A 24,601-nucleotide genomic window follows, 5' to 3' on the forward strand; every position below is an offset into this window, starting at 1 on the left:
GGAGTAATGTCGACCTGAGCAGAGAATGAAGTCACTCTCCTGTTGTTATCCGAGCATCTCCCGGCGCCGTTGTTTGCACCGGTAGCTGTGAGCCGCCGGCTCGTCTTCGCCATGTTGAGAGCCGTTGAGAGGCAACTAAAATGCAACCAATCTTGCATCTTTACAAGATGAATTCATCGGATGTGTCACTTTCTTTTGTTTCAAGACTACATGCTCAAACTGAAACCGTACGAACGTCTTACTGTGTCACATCGATGCAAGAAAAGTGTCCTAAACAGCATGTATGTTGAAATAAATGGCATTTATATTGTGTTAAACCAAGGAAGTTAGTCAGCAGTAAAACGCCCTAAAAACAGACTCGACCTGACTTTTGACCCAGCTGAGATGGACTGCGCGGCGTCTTTAGAGACACTGCTCTCCTGTGGTCAAGTGCAACACTGCAGTTTCCATTTTCTAATGAGCATTTCTAGCATCTTCATCTTCTCTCAGGAAAGGAATATTAATTACTAAGCAATGTTGGAAACTTGCATTCTGGTGATTTTAGACAAAAAAACCCCCCTTAAAACTAATTTAATGTAAACGGCTCAAAGATCAACCTGTGTGGCAAACTATTTATTCTTTATTAAACCCCTTCATTAAATAACTAAAATAGTCTCCAAGGTGAAATACTTGTTCCATGATAACTTTGTTTTTTCGACTTTCAAGCGTACAAATATAATTTTGAGGATTCCACCTGAGCAAACATACTGGAGTGCTTACTTGTAGTTTAAACAATCGGAGGACATTCGGATAACTGAACAGTCTTACTGTCTTAATCCCACAGCATCCTCGGAGCAGAAGCCATTGAGCAGTTCCCAGGACAGATTGTCTCATAAAAAGATTTATTTTTTTCCAGCCCAAATTTACAAAGGCAAGTTACAGAGTATTGTATAAAAAAGAACCATGGCAATGTACACTTTACACAAACTCCTGAAGGGAGGGAGAAAGGAGGAGAAGGGTGAAGAGTTCTGAATAGCTCACACAGACAGAAAATGAAGACATTGTAAACATCCTTGCAAGCACCAGAACGGGTACTTTTGGGGGTGGGGGGGAGGGGGGGGGGGTGGTGAGACAGCGGGTGGGTTTGGGGCGAAAAGGACAAACGAGCAAGTGTCTCTGTGTTTTCACAGAAGAATGTTCAACTAGGCACCAATTGAGACAACTGCTGGCCAATAAATATACTCTTCACCATGATACAAATACAGTCCTGCAAAATACAAGAGCCAAGCACTTTCCAATATGTTGATAGCAAAACATGACTTTCTGGCTTTTTCATACACTTCAGGACATACGATTTTCACTGGGCTTTGCTTACTACTGAGATAACATTACTACTCTCAGTCAGAGAGAGAGAGAGAGAACAAATGCACTTGTCACAACCATTGTCCGATAAAACTATATGTACTGTATGCAGTCTGCTGGTACTAAAACCCACCGACTTTAATGACATCACAGCTGCCTAGATCACCCTCACAGATTAAGTACAAGTCAAACACCACCACATTCAGCCTTCTCATGTCAGCCATTCCTCCTTTTAAAATGCGCAAAAAGTCAAAAGATAAACCACCTTGCGAACTTCCGTGGGACGTGAAACTGCAACTTAATGACTGGGAATGTCCGAGAACCTCGAAATGAGCCGCTGCAGTTTCATAACCATGAGTGCTGAGTCTCAAACAGCTAACACCCAACTTCAGAGGGTGTTAAACATCAGGCTAACTGGTGGCTTATGGACTTGATCACATACAGTATTTAATGAGAACAAAAAAACAACAATGGGAACATTACAAGTGTAAAAACCAAAATCAATCAAATTTAATTTAATGACAACACGGTCAATATTCTACTCTCATTCCGACGCGTCAGAGGAACATGAGGGCCGCTCAGAGCCCACAACAGCGTGGTGTGAGTGAGGCCTTTAGCGAGTCCCTGTGCTGAGCCAATCTGCCATTTATGAATGAAAACCACCACCGCAGCACATCCTTCACACCCATAAACAGAAGCCCTCTCAAATCAATGCAAATGGCATCTGGATAGAATTTCACTTACAACCCCTGAGATACAAGAGGACTGTAATTCAAAGCCAAGAGGGCCCTCTGGTCGACCGGGGCTTTTTTTCTTTTTTTTTTTTTCTGTAGATTTAAAGTGAATTTACAGAGCGGCGCCGCCAGTTCGAGATCCAAAAGGAAAGCCTCGAGCTTCTTCTCAGCTGAACTGTGAGCCTCCTTTCTTCTGCCATGTGTGCGGGATCAGGGTCACCTTTCACTTGCTTAAAAGGACCAGTGCATATGATTGAGGGGGATCTTAGCAGCAATAATACTCATCAGTATGCTAAACTCAGAGCCATTGTGTTTTTGTTAGCTTAGAACGAGCCCTTCGTGTCTTCATAGGGAGCCGTGTTTGTACAGTAGCCCAGAACGGACAAACCAAACAGGCTCTAGAAAAGGGCCTTGCCGGGGTTTTATTTTTACGCTGTGGAAGCTTGAATTTGGTGGCGCGAATGCACCTGAAGGCCACCGTAGGTTCTTCCACACACTCGGAGAGGGCGGGGGTATTCAGTTGGATGCGATAGATGCCACTGAATCCTACACACTTGTCCTTTTAACTCCATAGTCTGCGTCGCGTTGCTTTCGTGTGACGTTTCACTTTCATTCAACATTGAGGTCATTTCATGCTTTCGTGTGCCAGTGTGTTGATGTAACGGCACAGACAGCAACTGAACAAAGAAAGCTGATGGTCTGAGGTGTCATTGGCCCAGCTGATCCTCAAGCTAGCCGCTTGTAAGAAACCCATGCTAACCGGCCGAGGTGAATGTGCGTTTATGGTGAAGCCACATGAGCAAGTGAAGCACCAAGAGAAATCTTCGCCCTTTTGACTTTTTTTTTATTTTATTTTTTTGTTTGTTTTTGTTTGAATCAATGAAAAAGATGTGGACAGCGTGTTGGGATGATTGTGAGGTGCGGAGCAAGCTTGTGATGCGTGGTCGAAGCCAAAAAGAATGAAAAAACAAAAAGCGCAGCAAGACAAGCAAAGAAGAAGCACAGCCAGACGTCCAGGAAACAACGATCTGAGCACATATTGTGAAACGCTGCGAAGGCCAAAAGCTATTTAACAGTGGCAGTTCTGAAGCAGTTGCGTGCCGGGATAAATATAAACATTTATGCACAGAAAAGTAGGCTAAAAGTCTATATTACAGCAGAGAAATACATGAGTTGAATGAAGTTTCACACCGTTTACAGAAAACAACTGAAAGACGAGCTGAATGAAGCACAATCATTCAGAGAGAGAAAAACAACACGATGTGAATTCATCGCTTGCTGATGTGGCTTCACCGTTTGAGTGTAACGACGGATGTGACCCGTTCATTGTGAGGGGAAAACAGGACTCATACCAGCATCAGACACATTCAAGGATGAGCACAATGATATGGAGTAGAGGTGGAGCATTACCGAGAAAAGAAAACATGAATAGTGTTTATTCTCCATTGAGGTGTGTGCGGTCCCCTTTGCAAAAAAAACAAAAAAACATGACGACATCATCCCTGAAACAAGAACTGAGGGTTCAAAGAGGATGGGGACTGACAATGATGATGGAAAATGAAAAACTTCAGTCTCAGGCTCTCAAGTCTCTGAAGAAAGCAGCTGTCGCCATATTCCCCCTCCCCCCCGAAATATAGCCAAACATGTGTCAAGTTAAGGATATACTGTTGTTTCACGGCATACAATTAAGCCAAAGACAGAGTTGAAATCATTTCAATATGATTCTCTTTTTCTTTTCAGTCTTTTATTTAGTTTGACTCCCCTTTCCCGTCAGCCACCCAACTCATCAAAGTCCGCTGCCAATTTCCTTCTGCGTTTGACAAAAAAACAAAACAATGCAGTCAGAGAAAGAAAGAAATAAAAACAACAACAACAAAAAGCTGTTCTGGCAGTCCAATAGTCTCTTTTTGCATTGTATTTGTTGACAGTGCAAAGACTAGATAATCAGCGGGTTGGTGTTTCCTCTGCGTGGTGCAGCAGAGCGATGGCTTTGAACCTGGGTTACTATCAGTCCTGTTTCAGTCCAAGGTTTGGGGAAATTTGGGCTCATTTACGAGGGTAGGACAAAAAAAAAAAAAAAAAAGAAGAGACAATCTGCCTAGCCTCGGGGCAGAAGAACTAAAAGTATAGAAACACCATTCAACTGATGTCTAAAAGGTAAATCTCCGTCTCATGTGAGCCAGTCACATGAATCTTTGCAGGGTTGAGGTGTGACGGTCAGGTTTCCCTGTGGAACACAAAGGAGACGTCTTTACTACCGGATCACCAAATCATTTACATTAAATACAGATACAACGGTGTGATGTTGAATAAAAGCTTTATATACGTGGATGTACACAAAGGCAGGCAGCGCAGTATTTTTAGGCTATTTAATACTTCTACTTCAGAGGGAATATGTACTTTTAAATCCATCAACTGTATTTAGGAACTATGTTTAATAGTTACTTTGTAAATTAAGATTTTACGAACAAAATACATGTTCATCTTACATACGTTTTATCATCTGACCAACCACAACATTAAAACACTGTTTACACATTAATGCATACCCAATAATAATATAATAGATATGATACTGGAGCTCTCTGGAAGGGAATGTTGGAGTACTTTTACTTGTGATTTTAAAGGAAATTTTCCTGATAATATTACTGTACTTTTACTTGAAATGCAGTATACTTCTGTGGTATTTCTAAGTAAAGCATTTGAATACTCCTTCCACTGCTGGGCATTGATAATTGTAAGTTTCTAGACCTGCAGCCTACTCAGCTGGTAGGTTATTGGGTACGCGTCGCTGACACAATAGTCCTGCAATAAACTACACTTTCATGAAGGTTATAATGTTCAGGTCGATTCAACTTTGTGATTATTTTGGAGGAAGTAATGTATCTGTATTGCTCTATAAAGGTGAATCACCACCACATATTTATTCATCAAATGACTCAGTTGTCATTTCAAAGAGCTGCCACTAGATGTCAGTGCAGGCTGCTCCGGTTTAGAGTCCTGGCGGGCTCATTCCACATCTCTATTATCAACACTATGATCCACTTGTCCTCAGAGGACCTACTTAGGATGGATGAGCTGAGGGGCTAAATGCCGCACTGCATATTATACTAGATTGCAGCAGAGCAGTGAGGGCTTTGTTTGACCAGGATTTGTTTTCTTTGCAGGTTGCTGCCTCCGAGTCTGCAACGAGAGCACGGTGTTCTTTTCACTTCAGATCAAACAAAGCCAGGACAAATGAACAGTAATCTGTGCCAGCACTCCTAACCTTAATATTTCTAACTACAGCTGCATGTGAAGCACGATGTCTGCCACCTGTGTTTGCAAACACCGCTATCAGTTTGTGTCTCAGTGGGCTTGTGTTTCACCGTCTTCTTAAGGGGTCTTACCGTTCTCACCTCCGCGGTGGTGGGTAGAGGGAGGGGGTTGCTGCTTGTTGGCTGGCAACAATAGCTGACGAGGAGAGACCTATGGCATATTGGAAGATTCCTATTTAGGTTCTGAAGTTAGATTGCTGATTGGTCATCTGCCAAAACAGTCTGTATCTACTTACAGTAAATATTCTGACTGTGGGCCTTTTTTCTTTTTTTGGTATGAACCTAACTGGCATTAATCTACTTTGCATATATCGTGCCTTATTAAGCATGTTTCTAACATTTAGTGAAGCGATGGGACGGCTGAGGACTGACTGACCTGTGGCGTAGGACAGGTCGTATTGGCCCGAGAGCAGCGGGTATCCCAGGTGGTGGTGAGAGGGCATGATGCGCTGCGAGGGCGAGGAGCGTGGTCGGTCCATGTCCCTCTCTCGCTCCCTCTCCCGATCTCTGTCTCCCCCGGCTCCTCGGTCCTGCTCCCTCTCCCTCTCGTGGGGTGGCTTGTCACCTACTGTGGGGGATTTGCTCTTGTATTGGCTGGCGTGCTGATGCAGGATATCCAGGGCTTTGGAGTCCGCTGCCGTTTTGGTGACAGTGGGGCTGGCACGAGATTTGTCTCCGCCTTCTTCACCTCCGGCTATTTTGGTGCCATATGGAGAAAACGGATAGCCTCCAGGAAGGTACGAACCTAAGAGTGATGAAGAATATTGAGGGTTTAAAATTAGGTTTATGTGGAATACAAATTGACTATAATTCATTAATGGTCACAATTGATTTCAGGTCACCAGTCCATCTGCCTCATATCCAGGTACCGACAGTTAAACAGACCAGACCAGCTGACTTTATCTACATGGGATTATTTTGATCTTGGAAATAAAAAAGTTGACAACTACAGAATTTAGCATTTTCATTTCATTTAACAAGCGGAAAGTGGAGAAGCATTTTTGTCTGTGCAAACTATCAACATGATGGTAGCCATACCTGGTCTGGTGGCGGATACACGTATACTATATTCTTTGGGCAACATATATCAGGAGGATTTTGCCAACCCCCTCAATATTTCTATTTAAGAAAACCCTTTCAAGTGTATGCCATTTTCCATATCTACAAATCCTGTTCAGAACCACAAAATCAATCCTTTATTGACTTGACCTATGCAACTTCCTTGCAGATTACTCCCATGCTGTGTTTTGGCCCCATTAAGCTCCACCAAATTATCGTCATCATCATCGGTTCTTTCATGCTGCTTTACCGTTTTCAAATGCAACTGCAATTTCTAGTAAAACACAAATATTTCTGCAAATTACAGAGTTTTATGAAGAAAATTGAAATGATCACAAAAGAGATCCTGCTGAGTCGAGCACATACAGAATAATAAATCCTTAGAGCCAATGCATGCAAAATGTAAGAGACATTTAACATTAACTATTTATTCATAATGCATGTGCTTTCTTACGAAGAGTGTATTAAATATTGTTCGTCTAACGTCATACCTGGGTAGTTCTGCATCATGACCGAGGGCATGCCCCTGTATCCGGGGTGGTTGGGGTCATAGCCTTGTCCATAGGGGTAACCATGCATGTAGGGCATGTAGCCTTGGTGCTGTGCAAGTGGTGATGAGAACTGCATGTGGGGATTAGAACGAGAGTCTTTGCTCATGACCCGATGGTCCTCAGAAGTGATTCTGGGATCACTGCCCTCTTTGCCGTCCTCCTTGAGCCCACTTTGACTGTCCTTGGGCCTGGGCCGGTCATCCTTTATTTTCCGGTCGCGTTCCCGCTCTCTGTCCCTTTCATCTTTCCATCGAGGCTGTTGTTGCTGGTGTTCGTCTTCTGCTTGGGGCTTCTGGCTCTCGGGGTACTGCTGAAGGCGGTAAAGAAGGTCCAAGTCAGCACAAATCAGCATTTACATATTGAAATAATCCTAAAACATTCTCACAACAACAGGTTCACAAGCATATATTCTAACACTGTTATACTAGATTGGAGTTTACCTGTCTGTACCACATGGCTTGCTCCATCCCTGCCTGACCCCTGGACTCCAGCGCTTGCTTGGAGTCTTCCTTTCCGTGGTGGCTCCCTTCAGTCAGCTTCATCTTTAGCCCCTCAGCTTGCTGGGACTTTGGGTCGTCCCCCTTTATGCTTCCGAGGGATTTGGAGGAGGGCTCAGAGGGTGAGTCCCTGGATTTGCTTGGGGGCTGCGATGTCTTTCCAAGGTCCGACTGACTTGGGGCTTTGGAGAGACTTGGCGGCATTGGGCTCTTTTGTTTCCACTCCTCCTTCATGGAGGCTTCTCGTTCTTTTAAAGCTACATCTGACTTCTTCTCAGCACGATGCTGTTCAGCCATCTGTCGCTGCCGTTCTTCACACTGTTGCCGGTAGGCTGGGTTGGTGTTAATCAAGTGGTTATGGTAGGCCTGATCGGGGTGGTATGCATATGGAGGGACATAAGCATACTGGTTGTAGTAAAGAGGTTGCATGTACATGTTAGATCGCTGTTGGATGACTGAGGGTTGCTGCTGCTGCTGTTGTTGTTGCTGTTGCTGCTGCTGTTGTTGTTGTTGCTGCTGCTGTTGTTGCTGCTGTTGTTGCTGCTGCTGCTGCTGCTGCTGCTGTTGTTGTTGTTGTTGCTGCTGTTGTTGTTGTTGTTGTTGCTGCTGCTGCTGTTGCTGGTTAAGAGCAATGATGTCAGGTTTGCGGTCTTCATGAACCTCAACTTTTTCCTCAACTTGGTCCTGGTCCTCTTCCCTTTTGATCTTAATCGGACCTTCAGCCCCTGGCGTGCCTGGATTGGGCCCACCAGGACTGGGGTTTACGTAATTGGGTGAGTAATAAGTGTCATAGCTGGGATAGTACGGGGAATCTTTGCTGGGTGTCGGGTTTGGAAAGAGCGCTTTTTTGACACTTTCCCTGACAGCTTGGTCCTCTGTTCTGACTTTGGCACCATCCGATTTTCCTTCACCATCCTCACCGGCATCTGAAATGTCTGAATATGCTGGGCTATTGGTTTTGACTGAGGAGTTGTCAGCACCATTCTGGTTCGCCGCGTGAAGTGGCGTGAGAGGCTGTGGCATCCCACTGCCATCTATCCGACTGGCTACACCAATGGATGGGCTAGGGGCATTGTCAGAAAAACTGTAAATTTTGTCAGCCTCAGCCTTGATACTGGCCAAGCGACTCTGGTGAGGATCTGAGGAACCATTGAGGAGTCCTTCCCCCTTATTTCCTTGATCGGAAGTTTCAGGGTATGGAAGCTTCCCTTCCTCCAGTTTCCCTCCCTTTCCCGGCGGCTTGGGGCTGTCAGCCTCCTTCCCACCATCTTTTTTCTTCTTGTCTTTCTTCTTCTTGTCTTTGGAGCTACTTGAGGGAGGCTCTCCAATGGCAGGGGGTTTAGGCTGTGTGCCCTTCATTTGGGGACTCTTGGGAATCCCTTGTATCATTGGGGTAAGCCCCGGGGAAGAATTTGGGTTTCCTGGAGGAAAAGGGTACATCTGCTGGGATGCTGTCGAGCCAGGGCCAACTGGCCGTGGTGACTTCATGTTTTTCTGAGCCATTTTATCAGCCTTTGTGCCAGCCTTTTTAGACTTGTCTGATACTCTCTTATCATCTATACCATCGTTACTGGCCTCATCAGTGAGGCATGCTCCATCCTCACACCCGTCTGTCGGGGTACCTCCCATTTCTGGATCTGTCTCAGCAAGTTTCTTTTTACTCTGCTTTGAACCAAACTTGCCAGGAGACGGGGAAGGACTTTGAGCATCAAAGTTCCTGCCTTTTGGAGTAACTGAACGTGCCGGAGACAAACATCCTTTCTGAGAGATAGATGCTCCATTACAGTTACCTGGTTCAGGGTGGAGAGTCGAGTCCTCTCCATATTCACTGTCTCCATCTATTTCCAACTTTATGTCATCATCATTGTGGGCACGGGCTTGGTGGTACTTGAGACCATTGATGTGCTTGTATTTCTTGTTGCAGTTAGGATGTGGGCAGTCAATAAGAACTGGAGAGGGGCAGCTGCGATCGAGAGGAGGTGGAAGTGGCTCCGTCTTAATAGAAGGAATAGGGAGACCTGTTGGTCCCACACCACTGTTGGAGTTTGTCCGCATACGTTTGTTGCCTTTGGTGTCCTCTGAGCTGGAATTGGGTTCCATATCCGAGGCTGGTTTGATCTTACGTTTTCCAGCTGAGGAGGGACTGGCCTTGATGTCCTCAGTGTTGCTGTTGGGTGGGGTGCGGCGTTCTGATGGCGTCTGGCTGCCCCTTCGGCCCTTGCTGTTAGAGGCAGCGCGTGTCTTGTTGTTGGTGGTGCCCTTGTTGTCTGATGAGTTGCTGTTCTCATTGATAGGGGTGTTGCTATTCGGTCTCATCCGCTTACCTCGACCACGGCCATTCCTCATCTCCAGATCGCTTGTTGGGGATTCACAAAATCTGCAGGAGTGGCAAAAACACGTAGAAGAATTAGTGATGGTTGATTTTCATACAACTCAGCGTGTTAGTTTAGCTTCTTAGATGATACAATGGAAAAACAGCTACTCCTGTGTGTAATCAAGATGTGACAAGTGATCTTTTATAAAATACACTTGTATCTGGAAGGTCCAGATGTGTTTCACAGGTAAGCCACATGACAACTCAAAGGCAGGTAAACATCATTTGATAAGACAGCAGTGAACGGTCCAGCTGCTTTGTAATCAAAACTACGCGTCACTATCATAGTCACTTAGAATAGCAGTTTGGCCTTATCTCTCCATAACAGTAATGTAATTATCTTTCTGCACAGCAGTGAAGGTTAGGAATCTGTGTCAAAGAGAGACACCGGGCTGGTATGACTCACAGCTTCCTCTACAAGTCTCTCCAAACAACTTCAACCCCAGCAGGGGATGTGAATACATCCATAGTCTGGCAGTGGTAGAAGAATTTAGACTCATTACAAGCCCAAGTTTATATTCAGTCTGCTGAAAGCTTCCTGAATTATTCATGGTGTGTCCCTAATGTAGTCGTACTGCAAACTGTAAGACTATCTTGGTCCAAATACAGCCCAGCAAACCTCACTTACTGAACAATATTGTGATATACTGTGATACATTAGTGCGATGCAGCCTCTCCTTGTTTTCCATTAGTCAGGCTTTAATCTTGATTTTTTTTTTCCTATTGCACTTAACCATGCATTTCAAATATAGATTTATATTTACATTTAGATTCAGTGCAGGTGCCCTAAATCAAAGCAAGTCCTTGGCAATGTATTTCACACGACTATGTGTATTTTGCATAACAAAGGGAAATGCCCAGAAATTACAAACACCGTAAGCTACTGCCCACATAACACTGATCTAAGAAATTGCAGCCTTGGTGATAAAGAATGTTATACAGTGTTGAGGAAAAGCTATTAGTCCAATAATTGGATTCTGCAATCTGGCTTGTTCGAGTAGCTTTCTATTTCCACTACTTCCTCCTGGGATACCAGCCGATTGCCAATGAATCCCGTTTCCCCACACTCCAGATAGAGGCTCACATGTACTTGAAAGGTCCAGCTGCACACGAGCAACTTTGTGCATTAGGCCGTATATCCTTGAGCTGATGGTACTCGAGCAGATTCGTATCACACAGAACGTGAAAAGGTTAAGAGACCAAGTGCAGCTTGGATAGAGAGACTGCATCAATGATCCATGGAAATCCTGACTTTTCTTTTTCCTCTACCTTGACATTTACAACTACCATGTGTGACAGTAAATTCTTTGTAAAAGTGCAAATACCTTGAAAAACCGGTGAGTGTAGCTTTAGTGGGAACACCACCACACAGGCAATGGACCATTAACAGAACATGCGCAGATTAGATGATGCACATTTAGATATTGCTACGTCACTCTGCTTTCTCCGGTTGAAATAAGAACCGAACAGAGGAATGCTGCTTACCTGGGGGGGGCCCAGTCATGCCGTGTGCAGTCCAACAGGGTGCCCACATACGTCTTGTTTCTCCAAGTGACATTGACCACCAGCATGCCTGTGAGACGAGGGAGCAAAGAGGCCATTTATTTTGTGTTATCTATGACAATAGAAAAATAACATAAGAACACCAGAAAGAACGTTTTACAGGAAGTGAAAAGTGCATTGTGGCTGCTGCATCAATGCGTTGATCTTTGCTAAAGGGTGTCACATGCCAGACAGTTAGACAAGTCAAAGATCCCTTTTTAATCTTCTTCACACAGGAAAGCCGCAGGGGCAAGACTGACTGATATCTTCTAAATGACTTTGAACAGACTCAACTGCAGTCGGTCCTTTATAACCTGTTTAAGATACTGGTGGAAGGTCTCACTAAGAATGATCACACCGGGGTTACCGGCGAATATTCACTCAACACCCTTTCCATTTAAATAAGCCGTCTCACAGTGCAGGAGATTTCCCTGAAGGAGAATTATTTGGAGGCAAATATTCTTTTTCTTTTGCAGTCCTCTATCTCACTTTGCAGCCCAGAAATTGACTACCTTGGGGAGAATAGGAATCTACTACTACGGCTTCTAAAACAAACAAACAAGCTCCTGGGTTAAACCAATTCAACACGAATGGTTCAGTTTGACAGACTGCGACAGAGTGTGCGAGAGAAGCTCCTCGACTTCACCGGTATTGCTGCAATCTGTCACACTTAGACGCTTCTGTGTTGCTATTTGGCGAGTGTGAAGTTGGTGGCGCTCGGTGTGAGCTACACTATCCGACCTGCGCTTCAGTGAGATACCCGACCTCGCATTTAAAAGCCTAAAATTAGTTCCAGGAGACCACACGACTCTCTATGCATGTTTCTCCTTAAGACACCAAATACTTTTCCTCAGCTTGTCACGAAAATGTCATATTAAGTATGCATATTTGTACAAAATCACACAAGTGAAACCCTGCAATAAACACAATTCATGTAAATGTAAAAAAACAACTCATAGCACAGAGTGGACGGCAGGCTAGAGGCAGATGAATGGTAATTTGCAGCTTGTGCACGTAAATTCAAAACTAAATCACCAACCAAACAGCTTCAGAGGATTAGGCGCAACGACCGTGCACAAAGACATTCTGAATTTATTGCCCCCACCATCCCCCCCTTCACTCCCCCGGTGGTGACCTCAGCTTGCCACTTCAGCACTGCAGAGAAACTGGAGGCTGCAGTGAGCTAACTTATCTAATGGCACAGGAATGCTGGCTGGCAGCTTCCGTCCCTGGGAGCATTTTATTAGCTTCGGAAACCTTTCTCGCTCACCCCATTTTCCCTCTCTCCTTCACCCTCACTTCAAATGGTATAGCCATCCGCCGCTTACAATCTTTCCCCCTTCCTACACACAAGTCACAGTTCAGACTTCATTTTTCTCCTGCTGCCTCTGGCATAAAGCGGCGAGTGCATGGGGCGGTTATATATGTTTACAGGAGCCTGCTGACACTTGGCCACGCGTCTCTTCCTTCACTCTATGGCCTGAAAACATGAGCGCCGGGTCGAGGCTGGATCCAACTGCAAATGTCGTTGAGAGGTTCTCGAGCTCAGCTTTCTGTCACATTAAAAGAACACAGGCCTTTTCTAAAACGCCTTCAACAGCCCGCCCCCCTAAGCTCTCCAAACACTCCAGCACAAAATGGCTCTGGCAGCTGGTTGTGGCAGGATGTAAATCAAGGCAGGGCAAATGAATGAGTCGTCTTTCATGATGCGCAGCATAGAGTCCTCCCTGCTTTCTCTGGCATGGGGGGGTTTAGAAATTCTACCAGGAGTTCTTATTATTTTCAAATTAGCATCAGACTGTGTCCTCACTTCAGCGGCTGTGACAATGGACGAGCATTGTTTCTGTTGCCAGTACTAGAAGTAAAAATATTCTTTTTTTTTTGAAGAATGAAGACATTTTAACCACCCTGTTTTATTGTTCTACCTTTGGAGAGCGCCAGGCTTTTTTGTTATCCACTCTCACGCTCAGTGAAGCTGAATGAGGAGTATCTCAAAGACTGCAAAGGTTTTCTTTTACATGTCTCAGGTCTGACCTTTGGTTCAGATATCAAGGACTTTCAGTGTTGTTCTGAAGGAATCCGCTGGTGTATTTGGCTGCTTGATACGGATCACTGTCCTGTTGCAACATGAATCTTTGTATCGGCTTCCCCTGAGGAAGTCCCCTGTATTTTCCTCACCTACAACTCATTTAAGAGTCTACCGGAGAAAAGTAGCCCACAGTGTAGTTATACACATACATATGTATAAATATAGCCCAACTCTGAACAAGATATTTCTGGGCAACCAAAACGGTTACAATGAACTTCCATGAACTGTGAACGCTTTTAAGTTGGAAGACAAAAACACAGACGACTCCCAGACCGGACAACGACGTGATGATAGCAACCCGCCAATCACAGTGTAGCCCCGACCTTAAGCATTCCCTGCTTTATGATCAATTTCACTCTAAATGGGACCGTAATTTACAAAAAAAAACATCACGCTGTGTTGGAGAAGACCTGAAACTAGCGATTGAGATCATAAACCTATGTTTACTGAGGTAATAAATCAAGTGAGGAGTCATTTTCTCAAATAGATTCAATACAATCAGACTTCTTTTTGCAACCAGAGGAGTCGCCCCTTGCTGGCTATTTTGAAAGAATGCATGTTTCGGGCACTTTGGCTTCACTTTTCCAACCCGGAGGTTGCAGCCTGTTCCAGTGCAATCAGTGGCAAAAGGTGAGTAAACATCTCAATCATTAAGCACCCTTTAAACCTCAACCATTTAGATCAAACATATTAGATATGTACCAACACATGGAGAGGGCACCAATGGACATACACATCTACTGTCACTCACAAATATGCTACAAACAACCCTGTAAAACTCAACACGATAGTCCGATAGCTCAGTTTCAACTTCATCAATGTCTTTACTTCAAACTGGATCTTTGTCGTGCCTCTTGTAGACTCTGTGCATGTGTTTTCCCCCCTAAGACTGGTGTTCTACTGGCCACCCTCCCACGTTGAAGCCGAGGAGCTCTGTAATCCAGTCAGAGGGGTCCTTGGCTTCTGGGTCACCTCAGATCTCTGCCTCGGCAATACGCTCTGTGAATGCTAATAAAGTAGTTCCTTGAACGTTATGTGGGACATCTCAAGGACATTCAAAGAAATGGCGACGCGTCTTAACTCATATGAGAATGGACTTAAAAAAACAACAAGAAATGCTTACCGACTCAAAATGTAGCAGCGCCTCATGTTTAATTAAGATGTTTTAAGAAGAAAAGCTAAATCTCTGCTTTCAGAGCCTATAGCTCACTGAAACTAAAAACGTCAGACCGAGTTATCGTTTCATATTCCTCATCTCAGGGACAAGTTAAAAGGGTTTTCACCGCTCGCACTCATTTTCAAAGCCCCATTACGTAACTCTGAAAAGTCTGGAGGTACACACAGCCTGGATCAGTTCCACCTTGCATACAAACAGAGTAGTTTGTAGTCGTAGGGTCTTATCTGGACCCTGATTCATTGAGTGATCATCAAAAACAATTTTTATTAATTGACAAACATTGATCCTTAAATTCTTGATTCTGCCTTATCTAACAATGAATTGATGTGTTGATTGAACATCCATTGGTTGGAAAAGGAAACGGGAGGTAGTGGTTCAAAATTGGGATGCTTTTAGACAAGGAACCCTTTTTAAATAACAATTCATAATGGTTCTAGTTTCACATAATTAACACTGTTTTTAATAGACTACTTAATATCTGTTGTGAAGTCAGACTTTCTTGGAGACATCATAAAAATGTGCTCAAGGGTCTGCAAAAAGATTAAGATTAGGTTTCAATGCTGAAAGCCATTTCAATGTATCTGCTTTCATCCGAGGAATAATTTCCAAGCTGTCGGGACAAAGATGTAAATGCCAAGTGTGTCGAAACATGGAAAGCCCCTCGACAAAACAACCCAAACAGAATGTCCCTGTGGCAGAAAGCAAATTACACAAGACACTGAAATGACTTTCCGTGAACGATCACTTGTTTGCACGCGGGGAAGTTACATATCCGTGTTTGTGCGAGCCACGATCTCCCTCTTCACTCACTAAGTTTGTTTCAGAGGAGAGAAACGACTGATTTGGAGCGAAAACCCCCGGTTCCCCCTCACCCACACCTCCTTTGTGTGAGCCTTATTAGGGTCACTCATGACAGCTGAGTGAAGCCCACATTACTGCGAAGGAACCGGCCGGCTCATCTCCTTTCAATGACGCCGAACAACACATGGCACCGAACTCCGCCGCGTACTTGCGTGGGATTACTTGAACAAGAGGGCTATGTTGGGGGACAAATGAAGTCAGGAGTAGGTTTGTCTGCCACATGGGTGACTGCCCCCTCCCCCCTCTTTAACACATTTCAGTAGGTTGCATTGGGGCCAGGATATCGGGCCCTCTGCTGCTGCCGATGGCCACGTGGTTCACTGGCTGACCTCTGCTCGGCTTCAGCTCAACAGGAACTCAGCGGGGTTAACGGCATTTTCACTGACTGGCCTCATCAAAATGCCTGTTGTCTTTGAAAATGGTAGCCCACTTCTGTGTAATGATCGGGCGTGACATCCGACTGTTCTCGGGAATATCAAATGAAAACAAGGAAAGTCTTGATCACACTTATGTGAACAATCACCAGCAGTCAGTGATTGACAGATTGTTAGTTTGTATCCTCTGAGAAAACAGCTCTTTTCTTATCCCCCATCTTCTCGGCACTAAAAGCACCACTCGTATTAAAGTTGCATGTTGACAAGAAAGTGAGAACAATGAGGGGGGGGGGGGGGGAACAGTGTCAGTGTTTATTACAGAGAGGAGATACAAGATAGCCGGGTGCTGCCACGAGCAATAACTATAACGTTGATAAATGAAGCGTTTGAGCGTTCAACTGTCCGAGCGTGTTTCTAACAGTCCATTTTAAGAGAGCCACTGCACGCGTGCCGCATAAAGTGAAGCCGAGCTTGTCCGGTTATGTCAGAGTCAGAATACTTAGTCCTGAAACTGACCTTATCTTAAATCCTCGGCACACAGGAGTTTAGCATGATTTACAAGAGTCACGGTCAGCACTGGAGGTGCTGGTGATACAAGGGAACGTGTGTGTGTGTGTTAAAGTAACATAAATGATGATTAGCCGATAAGTTGACGTAAATAAGATTAAGATGAATAAGATCGGCAACTATTTTGATTAAATTATCTTTTGAAGTCATTTTTCAGGTAGAAATGCACAAAGCGCTGCTAATCCCAGTTTCTCAAAGTTGCCAAATGATTTGCTGTATTTGGGTTTTGGACTAGGCTCAGGCTTCCATGGCGGTTCATCACTAGGTCATGGTATGTAATCTTTTTCTGCTTCGTAATCCCCGTCATGAATCTGCTGATTTTACAGTTTCACAACTGCCTTTAGTAAAGAAAGGCCAACAGAGTGTTTAGCTTGCTGCACATAGTGAAGGAAAAAAGTGAAATTGCGATTGCAGTTTTGACATGTTTTTGACAGATGATTAAACAATTAATGTAAAAAACGAATAGGTAATATATAATCATATATTTTTGTTAGCTGTAGCTTTACTACACTTTTAGAGAAAAAAAATTAAAATACTGATAAACACAAATAACAAAAAGATACATCTTAGTCAGTATAGGTTTACCACAGACGCTTTTATTTTGAATTTTAGAGCGTTGAAGTGAGCCCTATCTGTAAAGTTCAGGCTGCATTCCGGTTCATGAGAGGTAAAAGTGCAAAGTCACTCTCACTGACAAGAATAACAGCCTGTGAGAAGGTCAACTCTCTCAAACCACTGAGAGGCAACGGAAGGGAGCATTAGTATGCTGCCCACATCGCCGCAGCATTATCAGCCTCATGCAGCAACTCTCCCTCCACAAGAAACAAATCAGTACATGTTTACTCTTACTGTGGGAGTAGACCACAAAACGGCAGCCACGCATGTAACATCACCAACAACTGTACATGCGTTTATTACTGTACATAATTTGTAGACGGGGCAAAGAGCAGTTTCCTTCAATGCCATCTGGGTAAATCCATAATCCCCTCTGTCAAAACAAACCCTCTGGCGCTTTCTCCTTATAGGAGATGGTGCTCAGATTAAGAGACAGGTCTGCCAACGGCGCATTACTCAAGCCCTCGTTGACGTGTATATAGCAAACATGATATCTCATGACAACCGCTGGCAAATACTACAGTTCCTCGAGGCATATGATTTACGTTTCAAGACCATTTAAGTGCTTGAAAATATGCAGTTGTCGGCCAACATGAATAGGAAATAGAGTCTCTCTTCAGAGATTTGGGTTCACCGAGGCGCCATCTTGGTAACACCACCCGGGGACTAAATTTGTGACTAACAAGACAGGTCTCCTCCCCTCAAAGAATGAGTCCTCTATATCTCCCGTTCCTTGCAGAGTATTTCAACCACATAGTTGGGGACACTGGTGAATTCTTTACAGCATGGGAGTGTTCCCCTGGAAATTGGCCACTTCCACTCTTGCCTAGTGAACGCTGATGAGGGTAAAGATTGTCTCGGTAGGAAAGTAAACACGGCGAATACAAGTCGACAGGGTGGGATAGAGAAAGGAGAGGCGAATCACTTGTTCTTTTCTTCTCAATATCTCCTCTGCCGCTAACAGAACTTTGTTCCTTCTTCTCGCTCATTGGCCGGGCCGAGGGCTACAGGTTTCCTGGGAATGCTCCCTCTTATGTCAAGGACAGTTTCTACAGCGAGTTCACACAGAGCAGCCACCGCTCGCCTTTGTAAAAACATTTCAATGAGGCCACTGACAGGTGGTCTTCAAAAGAGCAAGGAGGCATAGCTGGCGAGTGAGCTACAGAGCAAAGTGCTCCTTTCATACAATATTCCTTTTCTCAACTCCCCTGACAGGCTTGAAGAAATATAGCATTAAAAAAGCACACACATCTCTCAAATGTTTGGAGGGGAATATCCGTTTCAGACTGACCTCTGTTCCAATCAGACGCCAAACCGCTCTTTCTAAAGCCAATGTTTGCAATGTTACAATGATGTAATGTGTGTAGCAAAAATAATCCACCAGACAAACATTTATCACAAACAGCCTGTTTTATTTTTCTATTAGGGAGCTTAAGAAGCTGTGGGACCAGCTTGGGGAGAAGCCTGCTGTGTTCTGGAGGGTCTGGGTGTGTGTGTGTGTGGGGGGGGGGGGGTTACTGGCATGGAGCTGAGTAGTGAGCAGTGTTAGCTGCAGTGTGAGGCCAAAGGGGCCCCCTCTGTGCTCCCTCTGCCCTGGAGCAGGAGCCAAGGCGTTCTGGGATGCGTTTCAAGAGCAATAAACTTCCCCAGCATTTTAGAGATGACATTTGGAGGTATCAGCATGGTAAGCCTGGGAGGGGTTGGCCCATCGCTCTGCCGACGCGACCCTGGGAGCTGCCACTGGCTCGTCTGCGCCGAGGGGATTTGTGCCAATGCCGGGGCCTTAAAATACCACGCCCCCCCTTTCCTCCCGTCTACGCTTCACTCGCCCCCAGACTGACTTGAATGACACAAATTCACTTTCCCTCACCTCATGATATCCATTTATTCTCCTGCACGGGACTAAACACATCAACTTGTAATGTTTGTGATTATTAAGTTTCATTTTGCAGTCCTCATTCAGTCCAGCCATCATCCAGATTCAGCTGAAAGGCTACATCTGTGCTCGAATTACTAAACGTATCGGGCCTCATCAGACGAGATTCTTGTCAGCTCTGACCAAAGGTGCGGCTTCTGTGATTGCATTTTGTTAACTGTCGCCTGCTTCCTCCTCATCCGTTTCTCTCTCTCTCTGGCACTCGGTGAGCCGGGGTGAGGCACAGACAATTACTGGGAGCCTGTTGTTCATTTACTCCCACAAGGCCGAGAGGCGGAGGTGATGAAGCAGCTGTTGGTTGGCATGCTAAATGAAACGAGAGCACACACACACACACACACACAGTGCATGCCTAAACAGCTCTGTGTGAGACTTGTCATGCAGAGAAGTGGGGGGACTGCTCAGCCTCACTGCTAATCAGGATGCCTCTGCTGTTTCTTTGGGGCCCTCTGTTTGTTGCTCTTCCCTGGTACTCGGATTTGCTTGATTTCCTCATTTGGTTTTCATTTGCTCAGTTGCACCACAATAAGAGAAGTCTGCTTTCACGGGTCTCTCAGGGAGAAAACGGCAGAGTGGCAGCGCAGTTTGACGTCAGCAGCATCTGGGCCTCTTTCATTTGAGAAGTAGCCAGTGGGCTGTTTGGGGCTCATACCATTAAAACGACGTTGAGCGAAGACACATCTCTGTGGTGTTCAATGTAGTGTGCGAAACGTAATACGACGGAGACTATTGAGAAATGCCTCCTTGGAAACTACAGATTCAAAATAAAAAACTTCAAAGAGACGGAAGTGGGTTAGCTTCACTCGTCTCAACAGATCTGATGGCCGTAACAACCTGTGCGCTACACCTGCAGAGTGCCCCCCCTCCTCTCCACCATACCACTTTAAAACCACTCAAAAGCTCCCACCAGTCTCCACCCCCACTGAGCCAGATAGAGAGATCTGAAGAAAACACAGCCCCATCAGGCCAAACCACTACCTCTTTCAGCCAAAATAGCAGCTTTGAGAGAGTGAGTGCAGGCAAAGGACAGACTTGGACGGGGAAAGGAAAGGGGGCAGGGCAAAGGGGGGAGGGGAGGGTCAATCACTCTGTGGGAGGCAGAGAACGAGGGAGCACAAACATAGTACTGGTGTTGGCTCTGAGCCATGTTTGTGTCACTAACAGAAGTATCCTTGTCTGTCTCCCCCTCCCCCCACAAACCCCCTGCCCTGCACTCCTTCTCTCCCAGTTTGCTTGGAAACAGAGTCAAGGGGTGACCGGCTGGATGCTTGGTAACAGAAAAAAAAGGGTTGCAATAAAGAAGAGAACAGGGCCGGAGCAAAAATCAGAAAAAAAAGAGAGAGCGGAAAAAAGCCACTCAATAGTGTGCTAAGACTGTGCTTTGGGAATGTTGATGAGGACCTTTTTTTCTGTTGGGTTCCTCCAAGTGAACCAACGAGCAGCTCTGTGGATGTGTGGGCGATTTGTACTCAGCATGCCCGCAGAGAGCCCGAGCGCGAGCTGCTTTGAAGATTAGGTGTTTGCATTATTTCACATGCGCGACAGAAAAAGGAGGGCGGGTTTTACAGACCCAGCAGAACCTGATAGTGCTTGTGATACATCTTGAAATTAAATGAGCAGAATGTGGCTTCGATCAAAAGGGGGGAGCTGAGAGTTTGAGATTTCACTCGGACTGCACTGCAGGAAAAGGAGCCAACTATAGTCCCAAATGGCAGCCTTGCAAAAATAAGTGCTTTGTGTTATGAGGCATGTTGTTTCTGAGAGCAGATATCTCTGTGCAACAAACTCCCGTCTGCGTACTCCTGAGCAAAAAAACAAATCAAGGCCACCTAAGAACTGCCTGCCAACTACTATTCTTGTTGGCAATACTATGCAGCATGTGGGCTGTTAAAGCACGCATTAGTACCACCAGCTCCTGAGGCAGTCAGGGCATATCCAATTACATTTAAGCAGTCGAAATATGTACCATAATGACAGCAAGATGATTATTTCTTCAGACGACAGAGGCTTCACGAAAGCTTTGAAAAACAAATACCTCTTTGACGTCTTCGTACAACCACACTGGCTATGTAAATAAAAACGTACCCACATATTTGTAGCTTTTTTTTCTCCCCCCTTTTACAATCCAGGACTCATTTGTTCCACTAAACAGCATGTTAAACCGCTCCACTTACCGTCTTCAGTTTCCTGCCACACGATGCCTTCGAGATTGACACTCGTACCGGGCTCGCAGGGCCCCAAGCACTCGGGTTCGGTAGCCAGGGCCACGTCGGATGTGTTCACGGCCACCGAGCGTGTGCGCACCATTATCTGCTCACACGGCGAGGAAATCTCACTGTTGCCTACTGTGGCCAGGAGGTGGAGGGGGGGAGGAGCTGGCGTGGAGACAGGAGATTCCATCTGTGGAGAGGGAAGTGGGGGGTTTGAGAGAAAGAGAGAGAGAAGGAAGCACATGAGACACTTCAGAACCACTGTACGCACACGTGTGAAGATGCAGCCAGCGGACGCCACACTGAAGGCATCTGCATGGAAGGCATGCAAGTACGCCGCTGGCTAGCAATCTTAAACCAGAGCAAGAGTGATGCAGCACTTAGTGTTGTAATATAGACTTCTGTGTCTTTCCTCAACCTTAGAGGTGATTAGGAGGCAGGGGAGACAGGGAGGGACATGTGAACTGCTTTCACTACTGTGGAGGAACAGAATTAGTGATGCAGGATTGGTTAAACAGCCCCAGCTTTCCCTCCCTCGCACGCCGCTGAGCGAGACCCGTGACACCGAATCATCTCGCGGGCCGATCACTCATTAGTTCCCTCGACTAAAGAGCCAGTTGCGGTGAGGGAGTGTGCTGCTGAGGGTCAGTAATTGATTCCACCTGTTCTGACACACTGACAGCAGCGAAGAGACAGCGGGCCGACGTGGAACAAAGAAAATGAAAAGGAACAGGAAGGGAGGGAGACGATGAGCACGCCAGAGACAACTGCAGGAAGAGAAGTGTGTAGGCGGAAAAGAGCCTGAGAGGGGAAGACTAATGGTGATTTAAGGGCCACGGTGACACCGGGCTTAGTGCTCCTCGTTCAAGGCAGTCGACATTAAAGCGCTCCAAATCATTAGCACTGAACTGCAGGAGGAACGCCCCGCCGCAGCCAACACCACACATTTATTAATTGGGTATAAACCCATTCAGTGCTCGGGCATACGCTGCCAATGCTGGATCCCATTAGACTTAGAAGACAAAAAATAATAATTGACACGTTGGCTCATGAGCCTGTGCGCCCTTTAAATAATAGTTTTAATCTACTTACTGTTCCTAACGGAGCATGATGTGGAGAACTCAAACTAAGTTACTGCTCAATCCTGATCAATGTGGGGATGAAAATGTTGGTACAATGTCATGGTCCCCAGAAGATGTATCCCAATGATTGCTGATCCCACTTCATGTTTCCTCTAGCGCCACCAGCGGGTCTAATATTTAATGAATCGTAAGAAAAATCTCAGCATTTACTATATGGACTAGTACCAGATTTTCATTCATGGTTCCCAGATGATGAATCCTACTTTTGATTTGTCCATTGACCAAAAAAAACTACAAAACTACTGACATTTACATTTAGCCTCCACTGTACTTGGTATAAAGCTGCATTTAGTGCTTTTAGAGTGGCATACAAACATCACTAGGATGCTCTGTTACTACATTTAGACTAGACTTGCAATCATGCAAGAGCAAAAACTTACTATGATAACCAACCGAATAAAAGCATGAACCGTGTCAGGAAGACGGATGAGAAAGATTAGCATTTAAATATTATTATGTTGCGTCTCCATTCAAGATGTATTTTTAAAACCTATGATTCTGAATTAATTTCTGTCAATTTGAATGAGCTTGATTATTTGAGATTGAGAATGTGATTGATCATGATCTGTAAATCAAATTATTTGAGAGCGATACGGCCATGAATTACGCCGTGCGACACATTTCAGATCAATCAGCGAATGAGGAAACGGAATCCGCGATGAACCGAGTGCTTTGAAAAAGCAAAACATGAGTCCCTGATGAAATTTAATATTAGCTCAAGACTTGTCATCGCGGAAGCTCCATATTTCATGGTTTACAGAAATGAGCGTGGATAGGCCCGTTCCTCCCGGTGCTCAGAGGACGAGCAAATTAATGTGTGCAGGCGAGCGACGGAGAGCGAGGCCCTAACGACATCGTAATCACCGCGTGTCAGTCTCTGATGCACGATGTGGCCGAGCTGCAGGCCGGCTGAGTGAATGAGACGGGACAGGTAATCACCCGAGCTGTCACCGCACACTGTTCCCTTATGGAGACGCAGAGAGCCGCAGACATGACCACACAATGAACCCGCCTTCACAGTGACAGCAATCGGTGAAAGGTGCACACGGGTTCACGCAGAGCCTCCTCGAAATTGACTCGACTAAGGCGACTTAATAACGGCCTGGGAATAACCTTTCCTTAATTAAATTGTTAGGTTGGGTAGTAAGCTCGTATTATTAAGATTCACATTGTCAATTTCCTTCTTTCTTTTAGTGGGCCGTGCTCATCAATAGACTCGGAGGCCCAGGCGTGTTAAGGACTCATGTCAAGGTTTGTTTACTTAGTTGATCTACTGTCGAATGAGAGACGACATCTGTTCGCCTGCTTGTCTTTTGCTGAAGATTGTTAAACCGACGACCTCTAGACTTCCACAGCAAACAACCAAACGTGGACAGGAGCTTCTTTTATTAATACCGTTTGTGTCGGCGACTCATCTGGAGACGACTGAAACCCCTCGCAAGCCAGCCTTCAACTTCTTCCCTTTAGCCATTAGTATTTTCTCCGACACATGCACACTATTAGCTAAAAAGTGACCGTAGCCGGCATACCCTTTACTTGATTAGGAAAGAGTGAAAAATGGCTAATGTCTTCTTTTGTCCAACCAACAGTCCAATCCTAGAAAGACCTTTTCAGATGACATTAGCATTCTGAATAGCCCCTTTGTATTTCCTGTTGCATTATTTGCGAAAGCAACAGCTGGTTTACAAAGTTTACAATGACCAAACAGAGAGAAGCTGAAAGCTATTTTTGGCATTTTTACTTAAAGAAGTGACTCAATTAATCAACTAACTGCTGCAGCTCATGCTCACACCTGATCAGGTGATCAGTAATAAACCCCAAATTTAAATGTCAGGAGGCTAATAACATTTGGATGAATTAAATAAAAGAACAAGTCAAGTGTCGAAGCAGAGTGAAGTTCAAGGATTCAGCCGGTTTTCCAAGAAAAGCCTTCCGACTCTCCCATTGATTTGTTTTAAAAACACTGAATGCTGGCGATTCCCAGGAGAATCCCATCCAATATTCCAGAAGTCGATACATCTTCTATGAATTAAATCATCTTGATGAAATTCACAGCCATGTCGTACACTTTGAGATTGAGTACAACCTTTCCTTGATGGTCTTTGACTTCATCTTTACCACTTAAATCCTGGAACCAAGCAAGCGAATAAAAGACAGAAGAATGAAGTCTAATTGCACTGCCCAATAAAAGAACCCATTCTCTAATATATAATGG

The 24,601-nt window shown here is 45.0% G+C and overlaps 1 protein-coding gene across 6 annotated transcripts in view; it reads right to left on the bottom strand.

Moving 5' to 3' along the window:
• Positions 1-864: 864 nt before the first annotated feature.
• znf609b (zinc finger protein 609b) overlaps positions 865-24,601 on the bottom strand; it is a 66,265-nt gene continuing 42,528 nt past the window's right edge. The window contains exons 3-9 of one of the 6 annotated variants that reach the window (XM_079289709.1): positions 21,209-21,434; positions 11,359-11,446; positions 7,443-9,876; positions 6,943-7,309; positions 5,769-6,137; positions 5,474-5,543; positions 865-4,302 (exon numbers count right to left, since the gene is read on the bottom strand). In XM_079289709.1, the coding sequence (XP_079145835.1) occupies positions 4,293-4,302; positions 5,474-5,543; positions 5,769-6,137; positions 6,943-7,309; positions 7,443-9,876; positions 11,359-11,446; positions 21,209-21,434 (3,564 nt within the window). In that variant the 3' untranslated portion in view covers positions 865-4,292. Of the gene's footprint in view, positions 4,303-5,464; positions 5,544-5,768; positions 6,138-6,942; positions 7,313-7,442; positions 9,877-11,358; positions 11,447-21,208; positions 21,435-24,601 lie in introns of all 6 variants that reach the window. The other 5 variants (XM_079289711.1, XM_079289708.1, XM_079289710.1 and 2 more) reach the window with 5 other exon arrangements.

This window comes from Melanostigma gelatinosum (genome assembly GCF_949748355.1).
Source record: "Melanostigma gelatinosum genome assembly, chromosome: 2".
NCBI classification, from domain to species: Eukaryota; Metazoa; Chordata; class Actinopteri; order Perciformes; family Zoarcidae; genus Melanostigma; species Melanostigma gelatinosum.